This window comes from Stegostoma tigrinum, chromosome 14 (genome assembly GCF_030684315.1).
Source record: "Stegostoma tigrinum isolate sSteTig4 chromosome 14, sSteTig4.hap1, whole genome shotgun sequence".
In the NCBI taxonomy this organism is placed as follows: domain Eukaryota; kingdom Metazoa; phylum Chordata; class Chondrichthyes; order Orectolobiformes; family Stegostomatidae; genus Stegostoma; species Stegostoma tigrinum.
The window spans coordinates 55,854,798-55,877,480 of NC_081367.1; the positions used below are offsets into that span (position 1 = coordinate 55,854,798).

Consider the following 22,683-nt stretch of genomic DNA (forward strand, 5'->3'; position numbering starts at 1 on the left):
GCGCACAGTTCCTGTGTTCTACAAAATGCTGCAAAACAGCCTACTTTCGTCTTCCATTCTCCTTGCAATACACACCAATATTCCATTTGTCTTCATGCTTTGTAGTTATCTTTTGTTTAGGTTCCAAATGAGTCATTGGCCCGTACTTCTCCCCTTCATACCAAACATGAACTTCCGTTATATTATCATATACAAGCTCCTGAGCCACAAGATTATAAATCCTATCTCATTGCAGATTACTTCATTTCAAATAGCCTTCTTCCTGTTTGACTTAATGTACTGCCTGAAGAAATTGTAGACTGTTTCTGGACATGTAAATTAAAGTTACCCATTTATTTATTCCTACATTGTTCATCCTGTGTAACTACTGTTAGGGGGCCTATAAACAATTCCCACAAACATTTTTATTTCTTCTACTTGAGCCTACTCTACCTATTGGTCTTTTTGGGTGAAATTCATTTCTCACTACAGTAGAGAAAAACCATGGAAGCTGAGGAAATCTGACATAAATAGTGATGTTTTGAAAAGATAACAAAGGGTGGAGCTGGATGAACACAGCAGGCCAAACAGCATATTAGGAGCACAAAAGCTGACATTTTGGGCCTCGCCCCTTCAGAAAAGGGGGAGAGTGAGAGGGTTCTGAAATAAATAGGGAGAGAGGGGGAGGCGGATCAAAGATGGACAGAGAGAAGACAGATGGAGAGGAGCCAGACAAGTTAAAGGGCTGGGGATGGAGCCGGTAGAGGTGGGGAGGTAGGGAGGGTATAGGTCAGTCCGGGGAGGACGGACAGGTCAAGGAGGCCGGATGAGGTTAGTCAGTAGGAAATGGGGATGTGGCTTGAGCGCAAGGGTGAGAGGAGGAACAGGCTAGGGAGGTGGGGACGTTTTGGGATGGAGTGGGGGGAGGGGAGATTTTGAAGCTTGTGAAAGCCACATTGATAACATTGGGCTGCAGGGTTCCCAAGCAGAATACAAGGTGCAGCTCCTGCAATCTTCAGGTGGCATTGTTGTGGCACTGCAGGAGGCCCAGGATGAGCATGTCATCTACGGAATGGGAGGGGGTGATGAAATGGTTTGTGATTGGGAGGTGCAGTTGTTTATTGTGAATTGAGCGTAGGTGTTCTGCAAAGCCTCTGCTTGGTTTCCCAATGTAGAGGAGGCCACAACAGGTATAGTGGAAGCAGTGTACAACATTGGCAGATGTGCAGGTGACCATCTGCTCAATGTGGAAAGTCTTGGGGCCTGGGATGGTGGTAAGGCAGGAGGTATGGGGGCAAGTGTAGCACTTCCTGCGGGTGCAGGGTGTGGTACGGTTGGAGGGGAGTGAAGAGCAGACAAGGGAGTCACGGAGAGAGTGGTCTCTCTGGATGGCAGATAAGGGTGGGGATGTAAAATTGTCATTGGTATTCGGGTTGGATTGCAGATGGAGGTGGTGTTGGAGGAAGATGCCTCCCATTCCTGAGATGACGTGTCCATCCTGGGCCTCCTCCCACCTTAAGCTGCACCCCCATTTTCTACCTGCTAACTTCATCCCACCCCTTTTTGACCTGTCCATCCTCCCTGCACTGATCTATCCCCTCCATAGCTCCCCACCTACACTCACCTCTACTGGCTCCATCCCTGCCCCTGTAACTTGTCTGGCTCTTCTCCCCTATCCATCTTCGGTCCACTTCCCCCCTCTCCCTGTGATACCGCAACCCTCTTGTAATCTCTTCAGCCTTGAAACTGCTCGACCATGTCCTGAAGCAAACCAGGTACCACAGTCACATCACCTTTCTCAGCACCTACCTATGGAACCGGATCATCCCCAATGAACAACAGTCTACATTCAAGCCTTCCCAATTTGGCCCCAACCGTGACCATCTCTACGCCCAGAACATTCAGACCCTTCAGAAGCGTTTCTCTCTGCGAGTCCTGAAAAACACACTCGCAGCCATGAGCCAGCATCTCCCAGGCACTGCAATCCAACCTGCCCCAGCTCAGAGCTTCCCTCTCCCAGACCTGCAAAGGACCTCTCCTGTTTTTTATCCTCCGCAGAATCCACAGATTGAACACCAGGTTCTACTTAGCTTTACTGGACACCAAAAAGCCTAAGTAGTACAAACTCACTGGCTCCTGCCACCTTTTAAAAAGGATTCCTGCACCTCCCCAATCCCGAGCCTGTGCCTGTCCCTGCCCCTCTCCACCATGCACTTGCTGCCATTGACCATGAGGACATGGCTGGTGACCCCACTGATGACGCCACATCCACCACGGCCGGGCACACCACTTCCGGGACCACGAACGCGGCCATTGCTGCAGTCACCGCCTCCACTTCCAGAATCAACACCACACATCTCCCTCACTGCAGCTGCTGCCCGCTCTGCTCCGGCCACAGCTGACGGAACCCCACCCACGGCTGACGCCGGCGGAACCCTGCCCACGGCCTCCACAGCCAGCAACCCCAGAGAAGATGGCCACACTGAGCCCTGCTGCATCTTTACCATCCCCCAGACCTCCCACTGACTGAGAACGAAGAGTCAGTCCTTAGCAAGGGGCTCACGTTTGTCCCCGTCCACCCACACATCAACGAATACCGGTCACGTTTGCACATTGAACAGTTTTTCTGCCGCCTTCACCTCCACACTTTTATTTCTTTTAACCGGGAGCCTAACCCTCCTTCCCACTGACCCCTTCACCCCCCCCTCCAACACAAGCCCTCTTCCTGGACACCACCCCCAGGCCTCCTACCCTCCCTTGACCCCTTCATCTCCAACTGCCATCGAGATATCAACCGCCTCAACCTCTCCACCCCTCTGTCCCACTCCAATCTCTCCCCCGCAGAGTGGGCAGCCCTCCGCTCCGTCCACTCTAACCCCAACCTCACCATCAAACCCGCAGACAATGGAGGTGCAGTTGTAGTATGGTGCACCGACCTCTGCATCGCTGAGGCCAAATGCCAACTCTCTGACACCTCCTCCCGCCCTCTTGATCATGACCCCACCCCTGAGCACCAAACCATCATCTCCAACACCATCCATGACCTCATCACCTCAGGGGACCTCCCACCCACAGCCTCCAACCTCATTGTTCCCCAACCCCACACAGCCCGTTTCTATCTCCTTCCCAAAATCCCCAAACCTGCCTGCCCTGGTCGACCCATTGTCTCAGCCTGTTCCTGCCCCACTGAACTCATCTCCACCTATCTGGATTCTATTTTCTCCCCTTTGGTCCAGGAACTCCCTACCTATGTCCATGACACCACCCACGTCCTGCTCCACCTCCAGAACTTCCAATTCCTTGGCACCCAACAACTCATTTTCACCGTGGACGTCCAGTCGCCACACACCTGTACTCCTCATGCAGATGGCTTCAAGGCCCTCCGCTTCTTCCTGTCCCGCAGGCCCGACCAATCCCCCTCCACTGACACCCTCATCCGCCTCGCTGAACTTGTCCTCACCCTCAACAACTTCTCTTTCGATTCCTCCCACTTCCTACAACAAAGGGGGTGGCCATAGGTACCCGCATGGGCCCAAGCTATGCCTGCCTGTTTGTAGGTTACGTGGAACAGTCCCTCTTCCGCACCTACGCAGGCCCCAACCCCCACCTCTTCCTCCGGTACATTGATGACTGTATCGGCGCCACCTCTTGCTCCCCAGAGGAGCTCAAACAGTTCATCCACTTCATCAACACCTTACACCCCACCTTCAAGTTCACCTGGGCCATCTCCAACATCCCTCACCTTCCCGGACCTCTGTTTCCATCTCAGGTAATCAGCTAGAAAGTGATGTCCATTTCAAGCCCACTGACTCCCACAGCTACCTAGAATACACCACCTCCCACCCACCCTCCTACAAAAATTCCATCCCCTATTCCCAATTCCTCCTCCTCCGCTGCATCTGCTCCCAGGATGAGGCGTTCCACTCCCGCACATCCCAGATGTCCACGTTCTTCAAGGACCCCAACTTTCCCCCTGCGTGGTTGAGAACACCCTTGACTGCATCTCCCGCATTTCCCACAACACATCCCTCACACCCTGCCCCCGCCACAGCCACCCCAAGAGGACCCCCCTCGTTCTCACATACAACCCCACCAACCTCCGGATACAATGCATATCCTCCGACACATCCGCCATCTACAATCCGACCCCACCACCCAAGCCATTTTTCCATCCCCATCCTTGTCTGCCTTCCGGAGAGACCAATCTTTCCGTGACTCCCTTGTCTGCTCCATACTCCCCTCCAACCCCACCACACCTGGCACCTTCCCTTGCAACCGCAGGAAGTGCTACACTTGCCCCCACACCGCCTCCCTCACCCCCATCCCAGGCCCCAAGATGACCTTCCATATTAAGCAGATGTTCACCTGCACATCTGCCAATGTGGTATACTGTATCCATTGTACCCAGTGTGGCTCCCTCTACATTGGGGAAACCAAGCAGAGGCTTGGGGACCACTTTGCAGAACACCTCTACTCGGTTCGCAATAAACAACTGCACCTCCCAGTCGCAAACCATTTTAACTCCCCCTCCCATTCCTCAGACGACATGTCCATCATGGGCCTCCTGCAGTGCCACAATGATGCCACCCGCAGGTTGCAAGAACAGCAGCTCATATTCTGCTTGGGAACCCTGCAGCCCAATGGTATCAATGTGGACTTCACAAACTTCAAAATCTCCCCCTCTTCCCCCCCACCCCCACCACTGCATCCCAAAACCAGCCCAGCCTGTCTATGCTTCCCTAACCTGTTCTTCCTCTCACCCATCCCTTCCTCCCACCTCAAGCCGCACCTCCATTTCCTACCTACTACCTCATCCCACCTCCTTGACTTGGTCTGTCTTCCCTGGACTGACCTATCCCCTCCCTACCTCCCCACCTATACTCTGCTCTCCACCTACGTTCTTTTCTCTCCATCTTCGGTCCGCCTCCCCCTCTCCCTATTTATTCCAGAACCCTCTCCCCATCCCCCTCTCTGATGAAGGATCTAGGCCCGAAACATCAACTTTTGTGCTCCTAAGATGCTGCATGACCGGCTGTGTTCATCCAGCTCCACACTGTTATCTGGGATTCTCCAGTATCTGCCGTTCCCATTGTCTCTGATAAAGTGTTTTGAAAGAGTTGACATTACAGAAGAGGAGGTTCTGAAGTTCATAAAGATCAATGAATCCCTAGGACGCGAAAGTGTAGCCCAGGGCATTGTGGGAAACTAGGGAAGAAATTGCAGGACCCCCAGCAGAATTATTTGCTTTTTTAATCTAAAGCCATGGATGAGGTGCCAGAAGCCTGGAGGGTGGCTAATGTGGGTAAGTTGTTTGAGGGGATTTGAAATATTAGAGCTAATGCATTTAGAAAGTCAACGACTGACTAGAGATAGTCAGCATGGCTTTATGCGTGTCTCAAATTTAATCGAGTTTTTTGAAGAGGTGACCAAGAAGATGACTGCAGAGTGGTAGACATTACCTACATTGACTTTAGCAATTCCATGGTTGTGGTTCCGCATGGTAGACTTGTCAGTAAGGTTAGATCATGTGGGATCCAGAGAGAGTTAGCCAACTTGATACAAAATTGGCTTGATGGTAGGGGACAGAAGGTGGTGGTAGAGGGTTGTTGTTCAGATTGGAGGCCTGTGACCAGTGGTGTGCCACAAGAATCAGTGTTGGGTCCACTATGGGTGTGATTTATACAAACGATTCACATGAAAATATAGTCGGCATGGTCTGTAAGGTTGCAGATGACCCAAAAATTGGTGGTAAAGTGGACAGTGAAGAAGGTTATCTGAGAATACTAAGAAAATTTTGATCAATTGGGCTGCGGGATGGCAGAATAGAATTTAATTCACCTAAGTGCATGGTGTTGCATTTTGGTAAAAGACAAACCGGCGAGGACTTGCACGGTTAATGGTAGGACCTTGGGGACTGTCTTGAACAGAGACGCCCAGGGGTGCACTTACATGGTTCCTTAAAAGTGGAATCTACCTAACAGTTAGACACGGGTGGTGAACAAGTCATTTGGCGTATTTGTCATCTTTGGTCATAGCTTTGAGTACAAGATTTGGGATATCATGTTACAGCTATGTAAGCCATTGATAAGGTCATCTTTAGAGCACAGCATATATTGCTGGTGGCCCTGCAATAGGAAGGATGTTATTAAACTGGAAAAGGTGCCAAAAAGACTTAGAAGGACGTTTAAAGAGAATGCATGGAAGGTTGGAGTTATAAGGATAGCCTGGGGGGTTTATCCCCTGGAGCTTTGGAGGCTGAGTAGGTGGCCTTGAGGCTTAAAAGATCATGAGGGGCATAGACAATGGGCATGAAGTCCAAAACTACAAGGTCTAGGTTAAGGTGAGAGGAAGGGCCACCGGACCTGAAACGTTATCCCTGATACTTTCTCCTTGGATGCCTTCAGACCTGCTGAGCTTTTCCAGCAACTTCTGTTTTTGTTCCTGATTTACAGCATTCAAAGTTCTTTCAGTTCCTATGGCAGTGAGACTCTACGACACTATGTACTAATGGCTTATATTAATAGAGCTTCCCCACAATTCTTATAGTTTTCTGTTTTTGAAATGTTAGATAACATCAGTTTTCAGATGCCAGCCTAGTCCTCCATGTGTCTCTATATTTATTTCCACCTGTACTAACAACTTGTTCACTTTGCTAAAAGTGCTAAATGCTTTCAGATGCAGAGCTGTTAAAGTTTGCTGCATGTTATTTTTTTGCAACTTGTGGCCATATTTCTATGTGCACTCCTAATTTCTGTTTAACTCACTCATGGGACGTGTTGGTGGTTGAGCCAGCATTAATTGCCCATCCTGAGTTGCCTTTGAGAAGCTGATCGTAAGCTGCTGCCTTAAGCTGTCATACTCCTGACTAACATTTACCATATCTCTATTGTTTCATATGACTTCAATGTTAGCCTTTAATTTTTTGTTCATTTTCTCCCACCTTATGCTTCCTCCCCACTCCCCAGCCCTGTTTATTTAGTGTAAAGCCCTCCCTAGCACCCAAGTTAAATGACCTGTAAGAACTGTTATTCCAGTGATCCAGCTCCCATTTTCCCCAGTACCGGTGTCAGTATCCCATGAATCAAATCCCATTTCTTTCATACCAACCTTCAAGCCATGCATTCATTTCCCCAATTTTATTTACCTTTCACCAAATGTATTATTTGGGAGGCAGATTAAGCCCTGTCAGTCCTACCTGGCATCTTTGCTGCAGTCTTTTTGCTTGCTTAGGAATTCCATTCCTCCATATCCTCAGGCAAAATGTGATTGGTAAAGCTGGGAAATTCACTTCTTGTCTTAATGACCTAATGCACAAGTTTCAGGAGCCATGGGGACAAGTATACTCTCCCTATATTGGGTTGGATAAACTTAGTGAGGGAGAAAATATGAAAGGGTCAAGCATCCCTGAAAGTGAATAAATTCAAGACCTATATGATCAGCCCCAAGACGCTACAACAAAGTAAGGAGACAGTGGAGGCTTTAATCACTTTGCAGATTCTTTCTGGATTTCTTGTGTTGGAGCATAGCTAATGAATGTACTGTCATTGGAACAGGCAGAAACTAAGTATTGCTCGTTAGCATCACCTAGTGGGGTAATCAGTAAGCAAGGAGAGACTGTGTATTCATCATCGTTTATAAGACTAAGTTGTGTTTCACAGTGGAGTTTGTTCGATTATCGTAACACAGAAGGTGAATGTGCTTTTGATGTAATCTTCAAAGATTTTATCAAGGCTTTTGATAATGTCCTGTGTTCCAGACTGGCCTGAAAAATTGCCGCTGATAGGATCAAAGGGAAAATAACAAGTTAGATCGAAAATTTGCTATGTATCAGGGAGCACAAAAAGGTCCTGGTAATGCTCTATAACCTTGGAATCAAGAATAAGCCCGTGGATTGGGAGATAATGGGAACTGCAGATGCTGGAGAATCCAAGATAACCAAGTGTGGAGCTGGATGAACACAGCAGGCCAAGCAGCATCTCAGGAGCACAAAAGCTGACGTTTCAGGTCTAGACCCTTCTTCAGAGGATTGAGTTTGTTGTAGCTCAAGTAGCGATACAGTTCTACTCCTATTTCACCAATATGCAATTCCAGCAGAAAGAACATGTTTGTTTGTTACTTTGAGGAAAGATTGGACTGGCTGGATTTTGTTTTGACATGAACAGACAAGACTGACATAGATTCAGTTGAAATATGTAAAATTGAGGTGAAGGATGTATTTACCTTTGCACAGATAAGTAAGAACATTAGATTTAAAGGAATTGAGAATTCTTTTCTGCAAAGTGTGATGGGGGTCTTGAACTCACTACCTGAAATTGACAAGACACTATTTGTTTCAAAGATCAGAGGATATACAATTGATGCCATAACTCGGAATACAGGTCAGCTACAGGAAGATGAAATTAAACTGGGACGAATGGCTTCTTCTCATGTTGCAAATTTTCTGTTTTCAGTTGTACAAAGTACTAGCTAAACTCCGCCAAGATCCCTCCTGTACAAGGTTCCAGTAGTATAGGTGTTGTGTGATTTGGGCTTAATCTAGAAAAGTCCTGCATGGTGGACTGTGAATTTGAATTGTTCGTAGAAGTAAAAACCTGCATAAAGCTACAATAAAGGGCTGGTATCAATAAAATTGACTCTGAAGTCTTTGGAATGGTCTGATAACCCAGCTGGTTTAATAGTGTGGAGCTGGATGAACACAGCAGGCCAAGCAGCATCTTAAGAGCACATTTGGCCTGCTATGCTCATCCAGCTCCACACTTTGTTATCTCAGATTCTCCAGCACCTGCAGTTCCAATTACCTCTGGTTCAGTAGTGTCCTTTAGGAAATGAATCCTGCCGTCCTTATGATTTGGCTTTGATGTGACGCCGCTTTCCAGTGGACCCAAGACCCACACTTGTGTTGATTACAATTATGCAGGAAAAGGTGTAATAGCAAGGAGAGTCATGCTGAAATAATTATTAAGTAGTGGACCAGCTGTTTAACAGTCTGTTCATTGAAAGACATTTAAGCTTGTTGCTACCATACAGCATCAAGGAATAAACTTTCCTATAATTTAACAGTTCACTTGATACCGCAACTTGTTGTGCCTTTTTGTTTTTGTTGTTTTTAGTTTTTTTTCTGATAACTGTTCTTTTAAAACTGCTGAAGCTTGGAGCTGGTCAGCCAGGCAAGCCTTAGCAACTCTGCTTGTCATCAGGTTGAGATCAGGCTTCAAATTCAGCCCCATTTAGAATTGGAGTGAGCAGTTTAATCTTGATTTAGATAATTGACAAATGATTGTGTGTTTTTTACACTTGTTCTCTTTCTCAGGCCGGACCTGTTGTTACTAGATGGTGAGTTAATTGCACTGATATTCATATTGCACCTTATTGCATCATTTAGTGCTGCAGAACTCTTGACATTTAATGAACTGTGTTGAAGGGCACTTAGTCTAATTAGTACTGCGTGTACTCTCTGACTAGTATTTGGAGTAGAATTGCCTTAAAACCTTAGTTGGTTTTCTGTAAGTACTTTCATACATTTGATGGTACTTTGGCTTGCATTGCTGTCGTGGTAGAATGCTTGCGCCTGTGGTCGTCGTGCACACCCTATACTGTTAAAGGGCCGGCTGTTCCACATTTTACCTCAAATCCATGGGTATTGTGCTTTGAAGAATTTCTCTAGAAAAGGCTAGTGAAGCAGCCTTGTCTGCAGGGGCAAGTCTTGAAAATTTGTTCTGGATGTGAGTTTGCTCGCTGAGCTGGAAGGTTAGTTTTCAGACGTTTCGTCACCATTCTAGGTAACAACAGTGAGCCTCCGACAAAGCGCTGGTGTTATGTCCCGCTTTCTATTTATCTAGTTATCCTAACCAGATAAATAGAAAGTGGGACATAACACCAGCGCTTCGTCGGAGGCTCACTGTTGTTACCTAGAATGGTGACGAAATGTCTGAAAACTAACCGTCCAGCTCAGCGAGCAAACTCACATCCAGAACCTCAACCTGAGCTACAAATCTTCTCAAAACTTGCTTGAAAATTTGTGTTATAACTTTGTACAATCCTGCTTTAAGATACGTGAAGAATGAATGTGAGTTCTGTAATTGATAAAAAGAGCTATTGTTTGACTGCAGCATGCAAGCTTTTTGAAATAGTGTTAAATTTGATTTGTTTGTGAAATCTTTCAATGAAAGCAATGAAGTTCATCTAAATAATTTCCTGTTAGAACCTACGAACATGTTGGATGTGCGAGCCATCCTATGGTTGGAAAACTACCTACAGGTGAGTCCTTGATTGGTCCCAGGATAGAAAGCTATCTGATTCTGCATTATGTTGCCTCCAGTACGCTCTCAAGAGTAAAACATTTAATTATGTCTCACTGAGAATTGGTGCATTCGTGTTGTGCTGTTGAATTTCTTTAGTTTCTAAAATGTATTGTAGCAGCCTCACCCTTATTGCTCTTCCTCACCTCCATGTTAAATTTGCACAGTGTAGTCAGCAGTTGCTAAGAATCAGTTGATGATTTCTGTTGGGTGTGATGAATCTTCAGATGACTAAGGGTTCACAATTTTAGATTCACAAGTTTTACTGCAGTTGTTGCGTGGCAAAAAGGAATTTGCAGTCCTCAGTTTGTCACTTTTTCTTTGCCGTTCATCCTCATGGTCAAGTTGCTGTGGTTGACACTATGATGATTTATGTGGAGCCATGTTCGGCATTCAATGGCTTTCTCCTTCCAGTCACTGGTTTCCATGCTATAGGACAATCTTGAATATATAAATAAACCTTATATTTGGCTGCGCTTTTGAGTGTGGTGAACAGAAATCCAATGACAAACTGCCAACAGATGCACCCAAATGCAATGGCCTGTTCATTTTGAAATTGTTCTTCAGGCTTTGGGCTTTGATGCCATCAGACTCAGCTTTGTGGAGAATGCCACATATGTCAAATGGTCCTCCCAATGGCCTTCAGGTGTTATTGGTACTACTGGAGAAAGCTCTGAAGAATCTTAATATGACATGGACAGATGGTGAAGGTCCCACTGTGGTAAAAGAGGGTGGCCAGTAATACAATCTGCACACACAGAATGTGTAAGGCTAGCCAGGATTAGTGAACAGAGTACAAAGGTAACAAAAGTGGAGTTAGTTTTCAGCAGCAAGCTGAACAGGGGCAATGTTGAGTGAAGTCACTGATACAAGTAGGCAAACTCAGTAACAATGTTAATGTGGTGGTTGGAAATATTGTCACCAAAGTAGTCAATGATTTTGGTCAGCCTGCAATTTGAGGACAGCATGTGTGACGTATGCCAAAGACAATGGTTTTTGCCTTCTCGAAATATTGCTGAAAGAACGATCTCATTTCATACCATATATGTAGTTGGCAGGTGATGGTGAAGATTGATGATCGAGAGGTGGGTGACAGTGAAGTAGAGCCAGATGTCATCAGCATCCAGTTGAAAAGTAAATGTATTTTAAATGATTTTGATAAAGGGCAACATATGAATTAGAAAAAGAAAGGAATCAAGGATTGATACTTGTTGACTGGCAATGAAAGAAGTGTGAAAAGAGAAGCTGTTGGCGATGATTCTTTGGCTTGGAGTCAGGACATAACAGTGGATTCAGATGAGAGCAATCTTAGCCGACTGGATGTTGGTAGATGGCATTGGAAAAGAATATTGTGGTCGTTTATGGTAAAACTGCAGATGAGAACGGTGAGGAGGTATATCCTTTTTGACTTTGATTAGAGCTGATCTAAAACGTTTGAGTGTAAACCCACATGTAGGAATTCAACCAAAGTTACTGGAAACAAGAAACATGGAATTGAAACATTCTGAAGAATTTGAGCGCAAATTAAGGTTGGAAATGTGGCTCTGGATTGCAAAAGATTAAGATGGCTAAAGAAAAAGTTTTGAAGGATGGTAGGCAGTATCTGAGGAAAGGTATCTGTTAACAGTATCAGCTATGGGACCAGAAAGGTCTCATGCCTGCACAAATGTTTTCCCATCTTTAAAGTGCAATATAGAAGATCATTTTAGGGTAAATGTGTACTTGTTCAAAAGTAAAACTAGTATTTATATTGCACTTGATTAACCTGAAGCACTTGAAGAGTTCTATGGGTGCATTCAATTGCTTTGAAGTATATTTGTAGTAAACAAATGAAGCAATAATTTTGCATAAAATGAGCTATGTGAAGAATGGCCATTATTTTTGGTTTTTGTTAAAGGAATATAACTTATTAATAATTGAGTATGTCTGGCCTTAATTCTCTGCTGGAACAGGCAGATGGGGTCTTGCTTTCTTGTCTCATCCAAAGGTCGGTATTCCTAAAATGCAGAACTGCACTTTGTCTCTCAGAAAGGGACTTAAATAGATAGCAAGAGATGCAATTAGTCAATGGGTTATGATGGGAAGAAGAATGTAATGCTATAATCACAAAGTGCAGGAACTTTGTCCTGGTCTCTTATTGTGTTTAGGTCATTTAGATAGAAAACTCATTATCTGACAAACAAAATCTCTTGAGGACAAATATGCCTGTTGCTGGAGAATAATACATGAGGCAATTTGATTGTGGGGGAAGTGAGAGACTTTGAACCCAGTCTACACAATTATGTGCTGAATATGCAAAGCTGACATTAATAGAAGTGGTGAATTTGAATGAAATTGGCTAGGATTGTAATGTTAAGCTTTTGGGGCACATCTCTGATATGCTGCTCGTAGCTGTTATACACATTCAAACAATAGCACTACCTGTATGTAAGTAAAATAAATTGCTGTGTTGAGTTGTTTGCTCATACATTAATGGGATTGCAGGATGCTTTATCTTGGAGCTGAAAGACCTCAATAAAGACTAAATAAATTTGATCATCGCATCATGAATTGTATTGTTCAGTAATAAAATGCAGCAAGTGTGTAAGTGTCTGTCTTAGGAATGACCATCGATAATGAAGGAATTGAAAAAACATAAGGCTTCCATTTATATAGTGCCTTTCATGATTTTGGTATGTCTGTGTTTTCTTGCCAATGAAATACTTTTGAAGTTATGGTTATTGTAATGTAGGGAGATGCCATTTTTTATTGGGTTGGTCACCCTTGCTCAACTCGTTTTCTTTGCAAAGAGAAACCGATTCACATTATTTCCCTGAAATAATATGAAAATCTTGTGTACTGAAAATGAATTTGTTAGGTGATTTTAGAAAGCAGTTCATAATCAAGCATGCAGTAGAGAAAGTGTAGAAGAGATTTCATGAAGGTGTTAAAATAGGAGTGAGTCCAGATGGAGTAAATGGGGAGAAACTTTCCGTTGATGAGAAGGACTAAAAACCATGGGACACTGCCATAAAGTGAATGCACAAGGACTAAGTGTCATAACCAACAGTGACGAGAGGAAAAACTTAAGTGGCTGGGATCTAGAATGTATTGCCCTAAACAACAGTGGGGGCAGATTCCAGGAGAGGGAATGGCATAATGCTATTGCCATTGGGCCAGGTGACTTAGGTAATGTTCTGGAGACTTGGGTTCAAATCTCATCATGGAAAGTGATGAAACTTCTTTTTTTAAAGAAGAACTGGAGTTAAAAGCCTAATCATTGCTATGAAACTATGGTCGATCCATATTTAGCCATGTGACTCCAGATCCAGAGCAATGGATTTCTGAAGAAAGGTCTCGGCCCGAAATGTCAGCCTTCCTGTTCCAGCTTTACACCTTGTTATTCCAAAGTAATGTTGTTGGCTTTCAAGTGTCTGCTGGGCAATTAGGGTGTGGCAACAAATGTTGACCCAGTCACTAATGTCTGTATCCCATGGCAACTTGTTAAGCCCCTTTAGGAGAAAATTTACAGAATTGAGGAATGGAACTAAACTGATCTGCTCTTGCAAAGATCCTGCATGGATACAACTAAACTCCTTCCATGATGTAACTGCTTTGGGAACCTCAAAGCACTTAATTCTAAGAGACCTTATTCATTGAAAGTCTTTGGCTGAACTGGCTCTTGCCTTGCAACAGAGTATCTGTTTAAGGCAGGAGTCACTGGTGTATTGGGTGTAAAATGACTTGTCTGCTGAAACTTGTGTTCTTTGTTTAGACCTGGCAATCCACTATCCTGGTGGTGTCGCACGATCGCAACTTCCTAAATGCTGTGGCGACCGACATTGTTCATTTGCACTCTCAGCGCCTGGAAACCTACCGGGGTGACTATGAAAACTTCGTAAAGACCAAAGAGGAAAGATTGAAAAACCAGCAGCGCGAGTATGAAGCTCAGCAGCAGTACAGAGAGCACATACAGGTACACAGCCACCATAGCTGGCTAAGAATCAGGGCATCTGGCTTTGAGTTTCCTTGATTTATGCTCAGAGACATGCCTAGGCTCTGCATAAACTCGTCAAGACCATAAAGCTTGGTAGCTGAAACAAGCGATTCAGCCCATCAAGTCTGCTGTGCTATTGTATAAGACCATGACTGATCTGAATCCCCTGTCCAGCCTCTTCCCCATTCTCCACGATTCCTTTACTAGGTAACCAAGTGGACAGCAGTGAATGGTGACTTTATGTACTTTTTGATATACTTATGTATTTCTATACTTCGTACACGTGAGAAATAAATTGCTACTACTACTTCCTTCTCATTAAAAATCTATATATCTCAGTATCTCATTCTTAATGATCCAGTCTTGACAATTCTTTGCGGTAAAGAATTCCACAGATTCACTATCCTTTGAGAGGAGAAATCCCTCCTAGATCGTGGATTAGGTAGACTGCTTGCAGGTGAAAGGATGTCTGACAAGTGGGAGGTGTTGAAGGGTGTGATCACGAGTTCAGAGATATTTTGTTCCTGTTGTGGTAAAGGTAAGGCTTGGAGCATTCTTGAGAGAAATCAGGAAGGCAAAGAGGGGATATGAGATAGCATTGGCAGATAAGGATAATCCAAAGAGACTCTACAAATATGTTAAGAGCAAGAGGGTAACTAGAGAGGGGGTTAGGCCTCTTAAAGGCCAAGGAGGTCATCTTTGTGATGACCCCCAGGAGATGGGAGAGATAGTAAATGAATATTGTCCCGTTTTTACTGTGGAGAAAGAAATAGAGTGTAGAAAATGCAGAGAAATAAACTGTTTTTAAAACTGCTCACATTGCAGAAGAGTAAGTTTGGAAGATCTTCAAGAATATTCAGGTGTTTAAATGTCTGGGCCCTAATGTAATGTATCCCAGAATGTTGTGGGAAGTAGGGGAGGAAATTGAGACTCCTTGCAGAAATACTTGCATCAGCTGTAACTCCTGGTCAGGTGCCTGATGACTGGAGGGTGGCTAATGTTGTACCTTTGTTTAAGAAAGGTTGTAAGGAGAAACTGGGGAACTATAGGTCTGAGAGTCCAACTTTGTGGGTAAATTGTTGGAGGTGATTGTAAAAGATGGGATTTGTGGACATTTAGAAAAGCAAAAATTGATTTTTTTTTTTGAGGAAGTTACCAAAAAGGTTAATGGTAGAGCAGTCGACACTTGTTTGGACTTGAGTAAAGCCTTGAGTAAACCCAGGTTTCCGCACAGTGGACAAATCAATAAAGTCAGGTCACATCGGATATGTAATTGGCTAATGGCAAGAGTCAGTAATGGCGGAGGGTTGCTTTTTGAACTGGAGGCCTGTGACCAGCTGTGTTCCAGAGGGATTGGTTTTGGGTCCTCTTTTGTCATTATAAATGATTTGGATGAGAATATAGAAGGTGTGGTTAGTAAGTTTGCAGATGACAAAATTGTAGACAGTAAAAGAAGGCTTTCTAAGATTAGAAAGGGGTCTTGATCAAATGGGTCAAGGGGCTGAAGAGTGGCAGATGGAGTTCAATCTGGATAAATAAGAGGTATTGCATTTTGGTACAGCAAACAAGGGTGGAGCTTATACAATTAATGGTAGGGCCTTGGGTAGTGTTGCAGAACAGATGGACCTAGAGGTACAGATACATAATTCTTTTAAAGTTTGTGTATCATATAGATATGATTTAAAAAGGCAGTTAGTTGCTTAGCTTCATTGCTCAGTACTTTGAGTGTAGGAGTTGTGATGTTATGTTAAGGACATTAGTGAACCCTCTTTTGGAATAATGTGTCCAGTTCTGGTTGCCCAGTTATGGAAAGGACACTATCAAGCTGGAGAAGGTTCAGAATAGATTTACCAGCATGTTGCTGGGAATGGAAGGTTTGAGTTGTAAGGAAAGGCTGGAGCTTTTTTCATTGGACCATAGGTTGAGAGGTGACCTGAGAAGTTCATAAAATGAGACATATAGATAGAATTGATGGTAGTTGCCTTTTCCCTAGGACAGGGAATTTCGAGAGTAGGCAGCACATTCTAAGGTGAGAAAAGGGTTTTTTTTATGTGAGGCAAGTTTTTAACATAGAAGGTGGTTCACGTGTGGAATGAACTTCCTGACCATTTGGTGGATGTGGGTACAATTTGAATGGTTCAAAGACATTTACATGAATAGGAAAGGTTTGGAGGGCTATGGGCTAAGAGCAGGCAGGTGGGACTGGTTTAGTTTGGGATTCTCTTCAGCATAGACTGGTTGGACTGAAGGGTCTGTTTCCATGCTGTACGACTGCATTTCTGTATCTACACCACAGAAAAGGCTCTTCAATCTGTCACGTCTGTGCTGATCAGAAACAACCACCTAACTATCTGGTCCCATTTTCCAACACGTGGCCCATAATCTTGTACACCTTGGCATTGCAAGTGTGTATCTAACTGCTTCTTAAATATTGAAGGTTTCTGCTTCCATCCTTACAAGCAATGAGTTCCAGTTTCCTAACATCCTCTAGGTGAAAAGCTTTTTCTTCACGCCCCTCTAAACTTCCTGCCTCTTCGTCTATGCCCTTTTGGTTATTGATCTATCAAAGGCAGAAGTTTCTTGTGCAACCTGTTCATGCCCCTCATAATTTTATACGTCTCAATCATGTCCCTTCCCAGCCTTCTCTGCTGTAAGGAACAGCACTCCAGTCTATCCAATCTCTCTTAATAATTGTAACTCCTCCTCACCGCCCCACACTCTGCACCCCACGCTTCCCCCTCCCCACCCCCAACTCCAAGACCATTCTGATAGATCTCCTCTGCAAACTGTCCAGTGCTATCACATATGTGTCTTAATTGAATGTGCACTTACTCAGACATTAAGGCCTCTAGTCCAAGATACTCCTAGAAGGAGAAACAACCTCTCCGTGTCAATGCTGTCAGGTCTCCTCAAAATCTTTTTGTTTCAGTAAGTCACATTTTAAGATTGTATCTTGTAAAGCAAATTACTTTTTCAACTGAGGTGGTTCCGTTATCTAAGTTGCGAATGTCTTTGTTACTTTAGTTGAACGCAACTGAAAAGTTGAGATATTTCCTCATTTGCAGGTTCTTAAAACGTGTTGTATCTGAGATGCATATTGGGGTGGTCATCTCAATGGTGGTGTGCATGATTGAAAGTAACTATTGACATGGGAACATGGGTATCAGCTGCACCTGCAGTGGTGCATATGTAAGAAGTTCAAGACCATTGTGTGGAGCGATGTCATCTTAATGTAATTTTTGTTCTTACAAAATAGTTCCCTTAGGTGGGGTAGTATTTGAGTATTCCAATGTGATGCTGGCTTGTACATACTAAAAGGCCCAGGTTAATTCCTCAGTTTCTGTTTGTATTGGCTAATCTTAAACAACTGGGATGTTAAATCAGCCACAGTCTTTTGCCCTGTTCAAGAGGGAATAGAATGGTCACCTCTGATTACTGCCATGGAAACATAGGGAAAAGGTTTGAAGCTTGGATGACAGGATCAGATCTCCCACCTGTAATGCCGATCACCCTTGTTTTTTGCTCTTGCACCTCCCACTTGCGCTCCAATCCTGAATAGCTTGGTGACTGTTGATGGTGAATTCAACAAAACAAAATGCACTTGTTGGATTGTAATCCAGTCAAAACTTTTGTTTGAGATGGTACAAAAAAGGTAACGGGTGATTTGCTGAGCAGTACTTTCACGTTCTGATTTATTTCCATTTCATTGTTAGCCTTGTATGATTCTAATATGTTTTAAACGCTGCCTCAGCAATCTTACAGGCCATTTAATTGCAGCACTGGATGGTGGGATTTGCTGGGAGCAGTACAGTAAATTGTGTCAAGTTGATATAGGACTTTCATTAGTCTTCCTATGCCGTAATGATCTAATATTTACTCCTGGGGCCAATGTAAAAAGTATTACTGATCTTCATAATTTGAAATCTAACTGCTGTGTAAAACCTAAGTGATGCAGTACTGGTGGGTCCAGGTCTGTCACTAGATAAAACCGAGGCTCAGTACTGCTGGGAACAGACTGTCATTGTGTAACTCTGGGGTACGATATTGGTGAGAATGGGTCTGTTGCTATTTAACACTGCGTTGCACAACTATTGAAGACAAGTCTGCCCTTAGTTCTGGGGATACAGTACTGGTGGGTCGAAGTCTGTTATGCCACTTTGCAGTAATAAAATGATTGTGTTTAGATACAGAGAAATGATTCCCTCTGCTGGTGAATCCAAATTAAAAAGAGAGCACAATTTTTAGTCAGTCATTCATGAAGTACCTTTCCAACAAATGATGTTGGGAATCTGGAATCCTCCTTTTTGACACTTGCTGGTTCGGCGGGTGTGCCTCAGTTGAAAGAGTATCAATGGGTATTGGGGGAAAGTTGGATTTGTGGACTGAGGTACAGATCAGCTATAGAATAGAATAGAATCGAATCCTTACAGTGTGGAAATCGGCCATTCGGCCCAACAAGACTGCACCTACCTTCCGAAGAACATCCCACCTAGGCCCCTCTCCCTATTCTTAACCTGTAACCCTGCATTTCCCATGACTAACGACCTAACCTACACATTCCTGAACACTCTCTTGGTTCTTTAGCATGGCCAATCCAACTAACTTGCACATCTTTGGACTGTGGAAGTAAACCCAAGCACCCAGTGGAAACCCGTGCATACACGGGGAGAACGTGCAAACTCCACACAGACAGCTGTCAAAGGGTGGAATTGAACCCAGATCCCTGATGCTGTGAGGAAGCAGTACAACCACTGAGCCACCATGCCACCCTATACGAATGACGGAGTAAACTCTGAGTTCCAAAGCATTCCTGTTACTGTGTTGAGAGCCTGAATATTTGTGAAATCAAGGAGTTCATGTCTTTTGTTTTAATTGTCTAATCTTTTTGAACCTGTTAGGTGTTCATTGACAGATTCCGATACAATGCCAACAGAGCTTCTCAAGTACAGAGCAAGTTGAAACTGCTGGAGAAACTGTAAGTGTTGGATGTTCTGGTAATGAATGTCAGAGACAATTTACGAATATGGCACTGGCTGAGTATTCAGGCTCATTTTTTTTTGCATCTGACTTCATTTCATCTGCTTCAGATGCAAAGTTAGCTGTTGGGGACTTGAAGTTTGTAAGGTTCATGTGTTTTGAAGGTCTAGTTTACAAAACAGTAAGTGCTAGAATAAAAACAAAGTACCGCAGATTTGGGAGATCTAATAAAAACGAACTGCTGTCGAGCTTGACCGGGCTGGCAGCATCTGTAGGGAGAAAAATGGTTACCATTTTGTCCAATATAACTGCACATAATGGGTATTGCTGCTTTGGTCCATTGCTTCCTGCAATGATCTCAGTTCTGTGGTTGAGGCAGAGTTTAAGTAACATGTCCTTATTTAATTAACTGTTAAAGGGCGATTAGCTCATACACTGGCATTGAAACAACTTTTTGTCCGATTTATTAAAAAAATTTTGTAAATTGTTAAATCTCAATCCTATTGTGCAGGGAGACCACAATCTTGAAACCTCAATTCCAATGTTTTATTAATCTTTACTTTGTTTTGCTAGGGTAGGATATGTTGCAGAGCCAGTATAAAGCAGCTATGTTTCTTATAACTTCGGATATCCGCTCTAAATTCAGGTTAGCTGTGTATCAGACCCCAGTAAAACCTGGCTGTATCCGATCAGCAAAAGAGGTAACTTCTGAGGGTATACAATCCATTTCAGTGCCGGTAGGTGGAATGAAGTATTATCTGTGCTGTTGTATTGGAGTGAGTCCTGAACCAAATGATAGCTATCCTGCAGTCAAATGATACAAGGTACAAGCCCTGTTTCAGCTGTGAAGGGGAATTTTGCCTGAAACACTAAGTACTTTATCCAAGAATGTGTGCCATGCTGTGGTGTTTTGTGCTGACAGGATAATAGTGCTGGGCTTATGTTTCCCCCCTCCACGCCTTTACAGGTTGAGTGATCATCAGTACGAATGTAGTTAGGTAAGCTGTGTTGAGAAATTGCAAGTGAGTTTATTCTCTGCTGGTGGATCAACTTGTTGCAATCCCAAGATGGTGAAATTCTCTCCCGAACAGCACAAGTACTTGCACACAACTACGACAGCTCAGAAGCAACTCTCAAATACCGTCTCAATGTCAGTTAGACTTGAACAACAAATACTAGCGCACTCATCCTGAAAATGAATGCAAATGGATTTAAACCTGTGTATTCCTGATATCCTGCTTCAATATTTTTGAAAATATAAGTTGCTGATTTATAACATGGCACAACAGCTGAAACAAGCATCTTAAACGCAAAATATTTTGTAGACTTTTTTCTCCTATAACAACCCATCTCAAGCCAAAAGAGAGGAATCTTAAGCCTCGAAATTCTTTTCAGAAGTTGCAGTGTTTAAAATTTTATTTTTAAAACTCAGGTTTTGCGACTATTAAGAATGTACAGCATATAATTTTTAATTCAGATCGAAGTTCCAAACTACAAAATGCTACAGGTGATTGGATGGTATAAGGAGGGCAGGTTATTGTGTTAGATGGAATCCCTGATGACCTTAAACAAAGGGTCCACCTTAACTTCTAATCTGCTTTTCTTTAGACTTTGATCTGTAGTGAATGTCTGGATTTAATTTTATAATTGGATATTTGAGTTATTTAATTGTTTTTCATGTATCTTGAATTTCTCCATTGTTTCATTCCTTCAGGCCAGAGCTGAAACCTCTTGAAAAGGAACTGGAGGTGACTATAAGGTTAGTTTGGCACAATGAAATCATGGAATGATGCAGCATACAAGTAAGTTTACGCTGGCACATTTGAAAATCTACTCAAAGCCTGTAAAAACTGGTGCATTCAGTGAAAATTAAGACGTAGCTTTCTATGTGGCAGACAAGAAATGGACCACTAATATCTGCAATACAGCTGGTTTCAAACATGAGTCAAGGATTGCAGTTATTCCTCTGCTTCAGTCACAGAAAAATTGAATGCTTGCTTAGACGATATTGGAGTTACTTAGAGTCAGACTTTGGGCTGAAAGACCTCTTTCAGTACTGTAAATGTGTCTGTGCTGGTCATCAAACGTTCATCTATTCTGACCTTGTTTTCCAGCACTTGGCCTGCAACCTTGTATGTATGGCATTTCAAGGGTTGTTCTACATAGTTCTTTAATGTCTTGAGGCTATATCATGGAAAATCTCTTCTACACCTCTCTGTAATCATGTACCTCTCTGTAATCATGTCCTTCCAATAGTATAGATACTAGAACTGCACACAGGGCTTGAAGGATTTGGGTTGACAGCACCAATTGCTCAGGCGTTGTGAGAAACAGATAAAGTTAGATGGTTAGCCGTGATAAGGAAAGTGAGGAATTAGCGGAGAGGGTTTGTTAAGTTCAAGAGAATTAAGTTTCAAGATAAATGAGCAAAGAAGGCCATGTTGTATGAAAAGGGCTGTGATGACTGGGTGTGCTTCAAGTGAATGCGGTAATTAAGAAATATTGTAGGTAGGAATGAAGAATATGATGAGCAGGTGTGTTGGTGGAGTTGAAATCTGTTTTGAAAAGTGCAGTTGGTTGAATTGAACAGCTTTTCTGTTTACCGAAAAAATCTTTTCATTATGTCATAGTACAGTAAAGCATTGATTTGTAATTTGTTCAGTCGCTGTGTGGGACATGGCATGTTATTGCTGAAGCTTTGAAGGAAGATAAAATAGGACATGTTGTTTCAATTTACTAATTTCTTCCCCCCCCCCCCCCCCCCCCCCCCCCCCCGGGTGATGTCAAGTATTACTTACTTTGTTAGTGATTTGACATGCATTGCGTTACCTGTGTGCACTGAGATTCTACAATCATGTTCCTCTGCAGGTTTCCTGACAATTTTGAGAAGTTGTCACCTCCAATATTACAGCTGACTGAAGTCGACTTCAGCTACTCCCCTGAGCATCGTATTTTTGTGAATTTGTCTGTGTCAGCTGACCAGGACTCTCGGATTTGCATTGTATGTATGGTTTTTCTCTTATTTTTGTATCCATCTTAAAATTTGCAATGTTTTTTACTTGACTGAGCATAGCACTTGTCTTTTAGTTTGAATGTGCATTCTTCTCCTGCAGCCAAATGATCATATTTCTGCAAACTGTTCACTGCATATAGACTATTGGGGACACACATCTGCAAACATGCATCCTGTTGGGCTTCCCACCCCTTTTCTTTAAGACAGGCTAGTGCTGCAGCTGCAATGACTGGCATCAGTTCCCTTGGACATAGTTCAAGTACCTGCTTCTGTCTGTCTGCCCTGATTGAAGAGTCAGTGCAGGAAAGGGCAACATAGGGGATGCAGTAGTAAAGACTAAGAATGTGATTCCTCAGAGTAGAAAAGGATCACTACCTAGTAATGGCCATTTAGGCAATGCACCAGTCCATCGCTAATATTTACGGGATTATCATCGGACT

General features: G+C 43.4%; 1 protein-coding gene across 2 annotated transcripts in view; it reads left to right on the plus strand.

Annotated features, from left to right (window-relative positions):
• Positions 1-22,683, plus strand: part of abcf3 (ATP-binding cassette, sub-family F (GCN20), member 3) — a 95,051-nt gene that overhangs the window by 55,392 nt on the left and 16,976 nt on the right. For both annotated transcript variants that reach the window (XM_048542551.2, XM_048542552.2), the window contains 6 exons: positions 9,290-9,312; positions 10,181-10,236; positions 14,032-14,232; positions 19,152-19,228; positions 20,945-20,989; positions 22,099-22,231. In XM_048542551.2, coding sequence (XP_048398508.1) covers positions 9,290-9,312; positions 10,181-10,236; positions 14,032-14,232; positions 19,152-19,228; positions 20,945-20,989; positions 22,099-22,231 — 535 coding nt within the window. The remainder of the gene's footprint in view (positions 1-9,289; positions 9,313-10,180; positions 10,237-14,031; positions 14,233-19,151; positions 19,229-20,944; positions 20,990-22,098; positions 22,232-22,683) is intronic.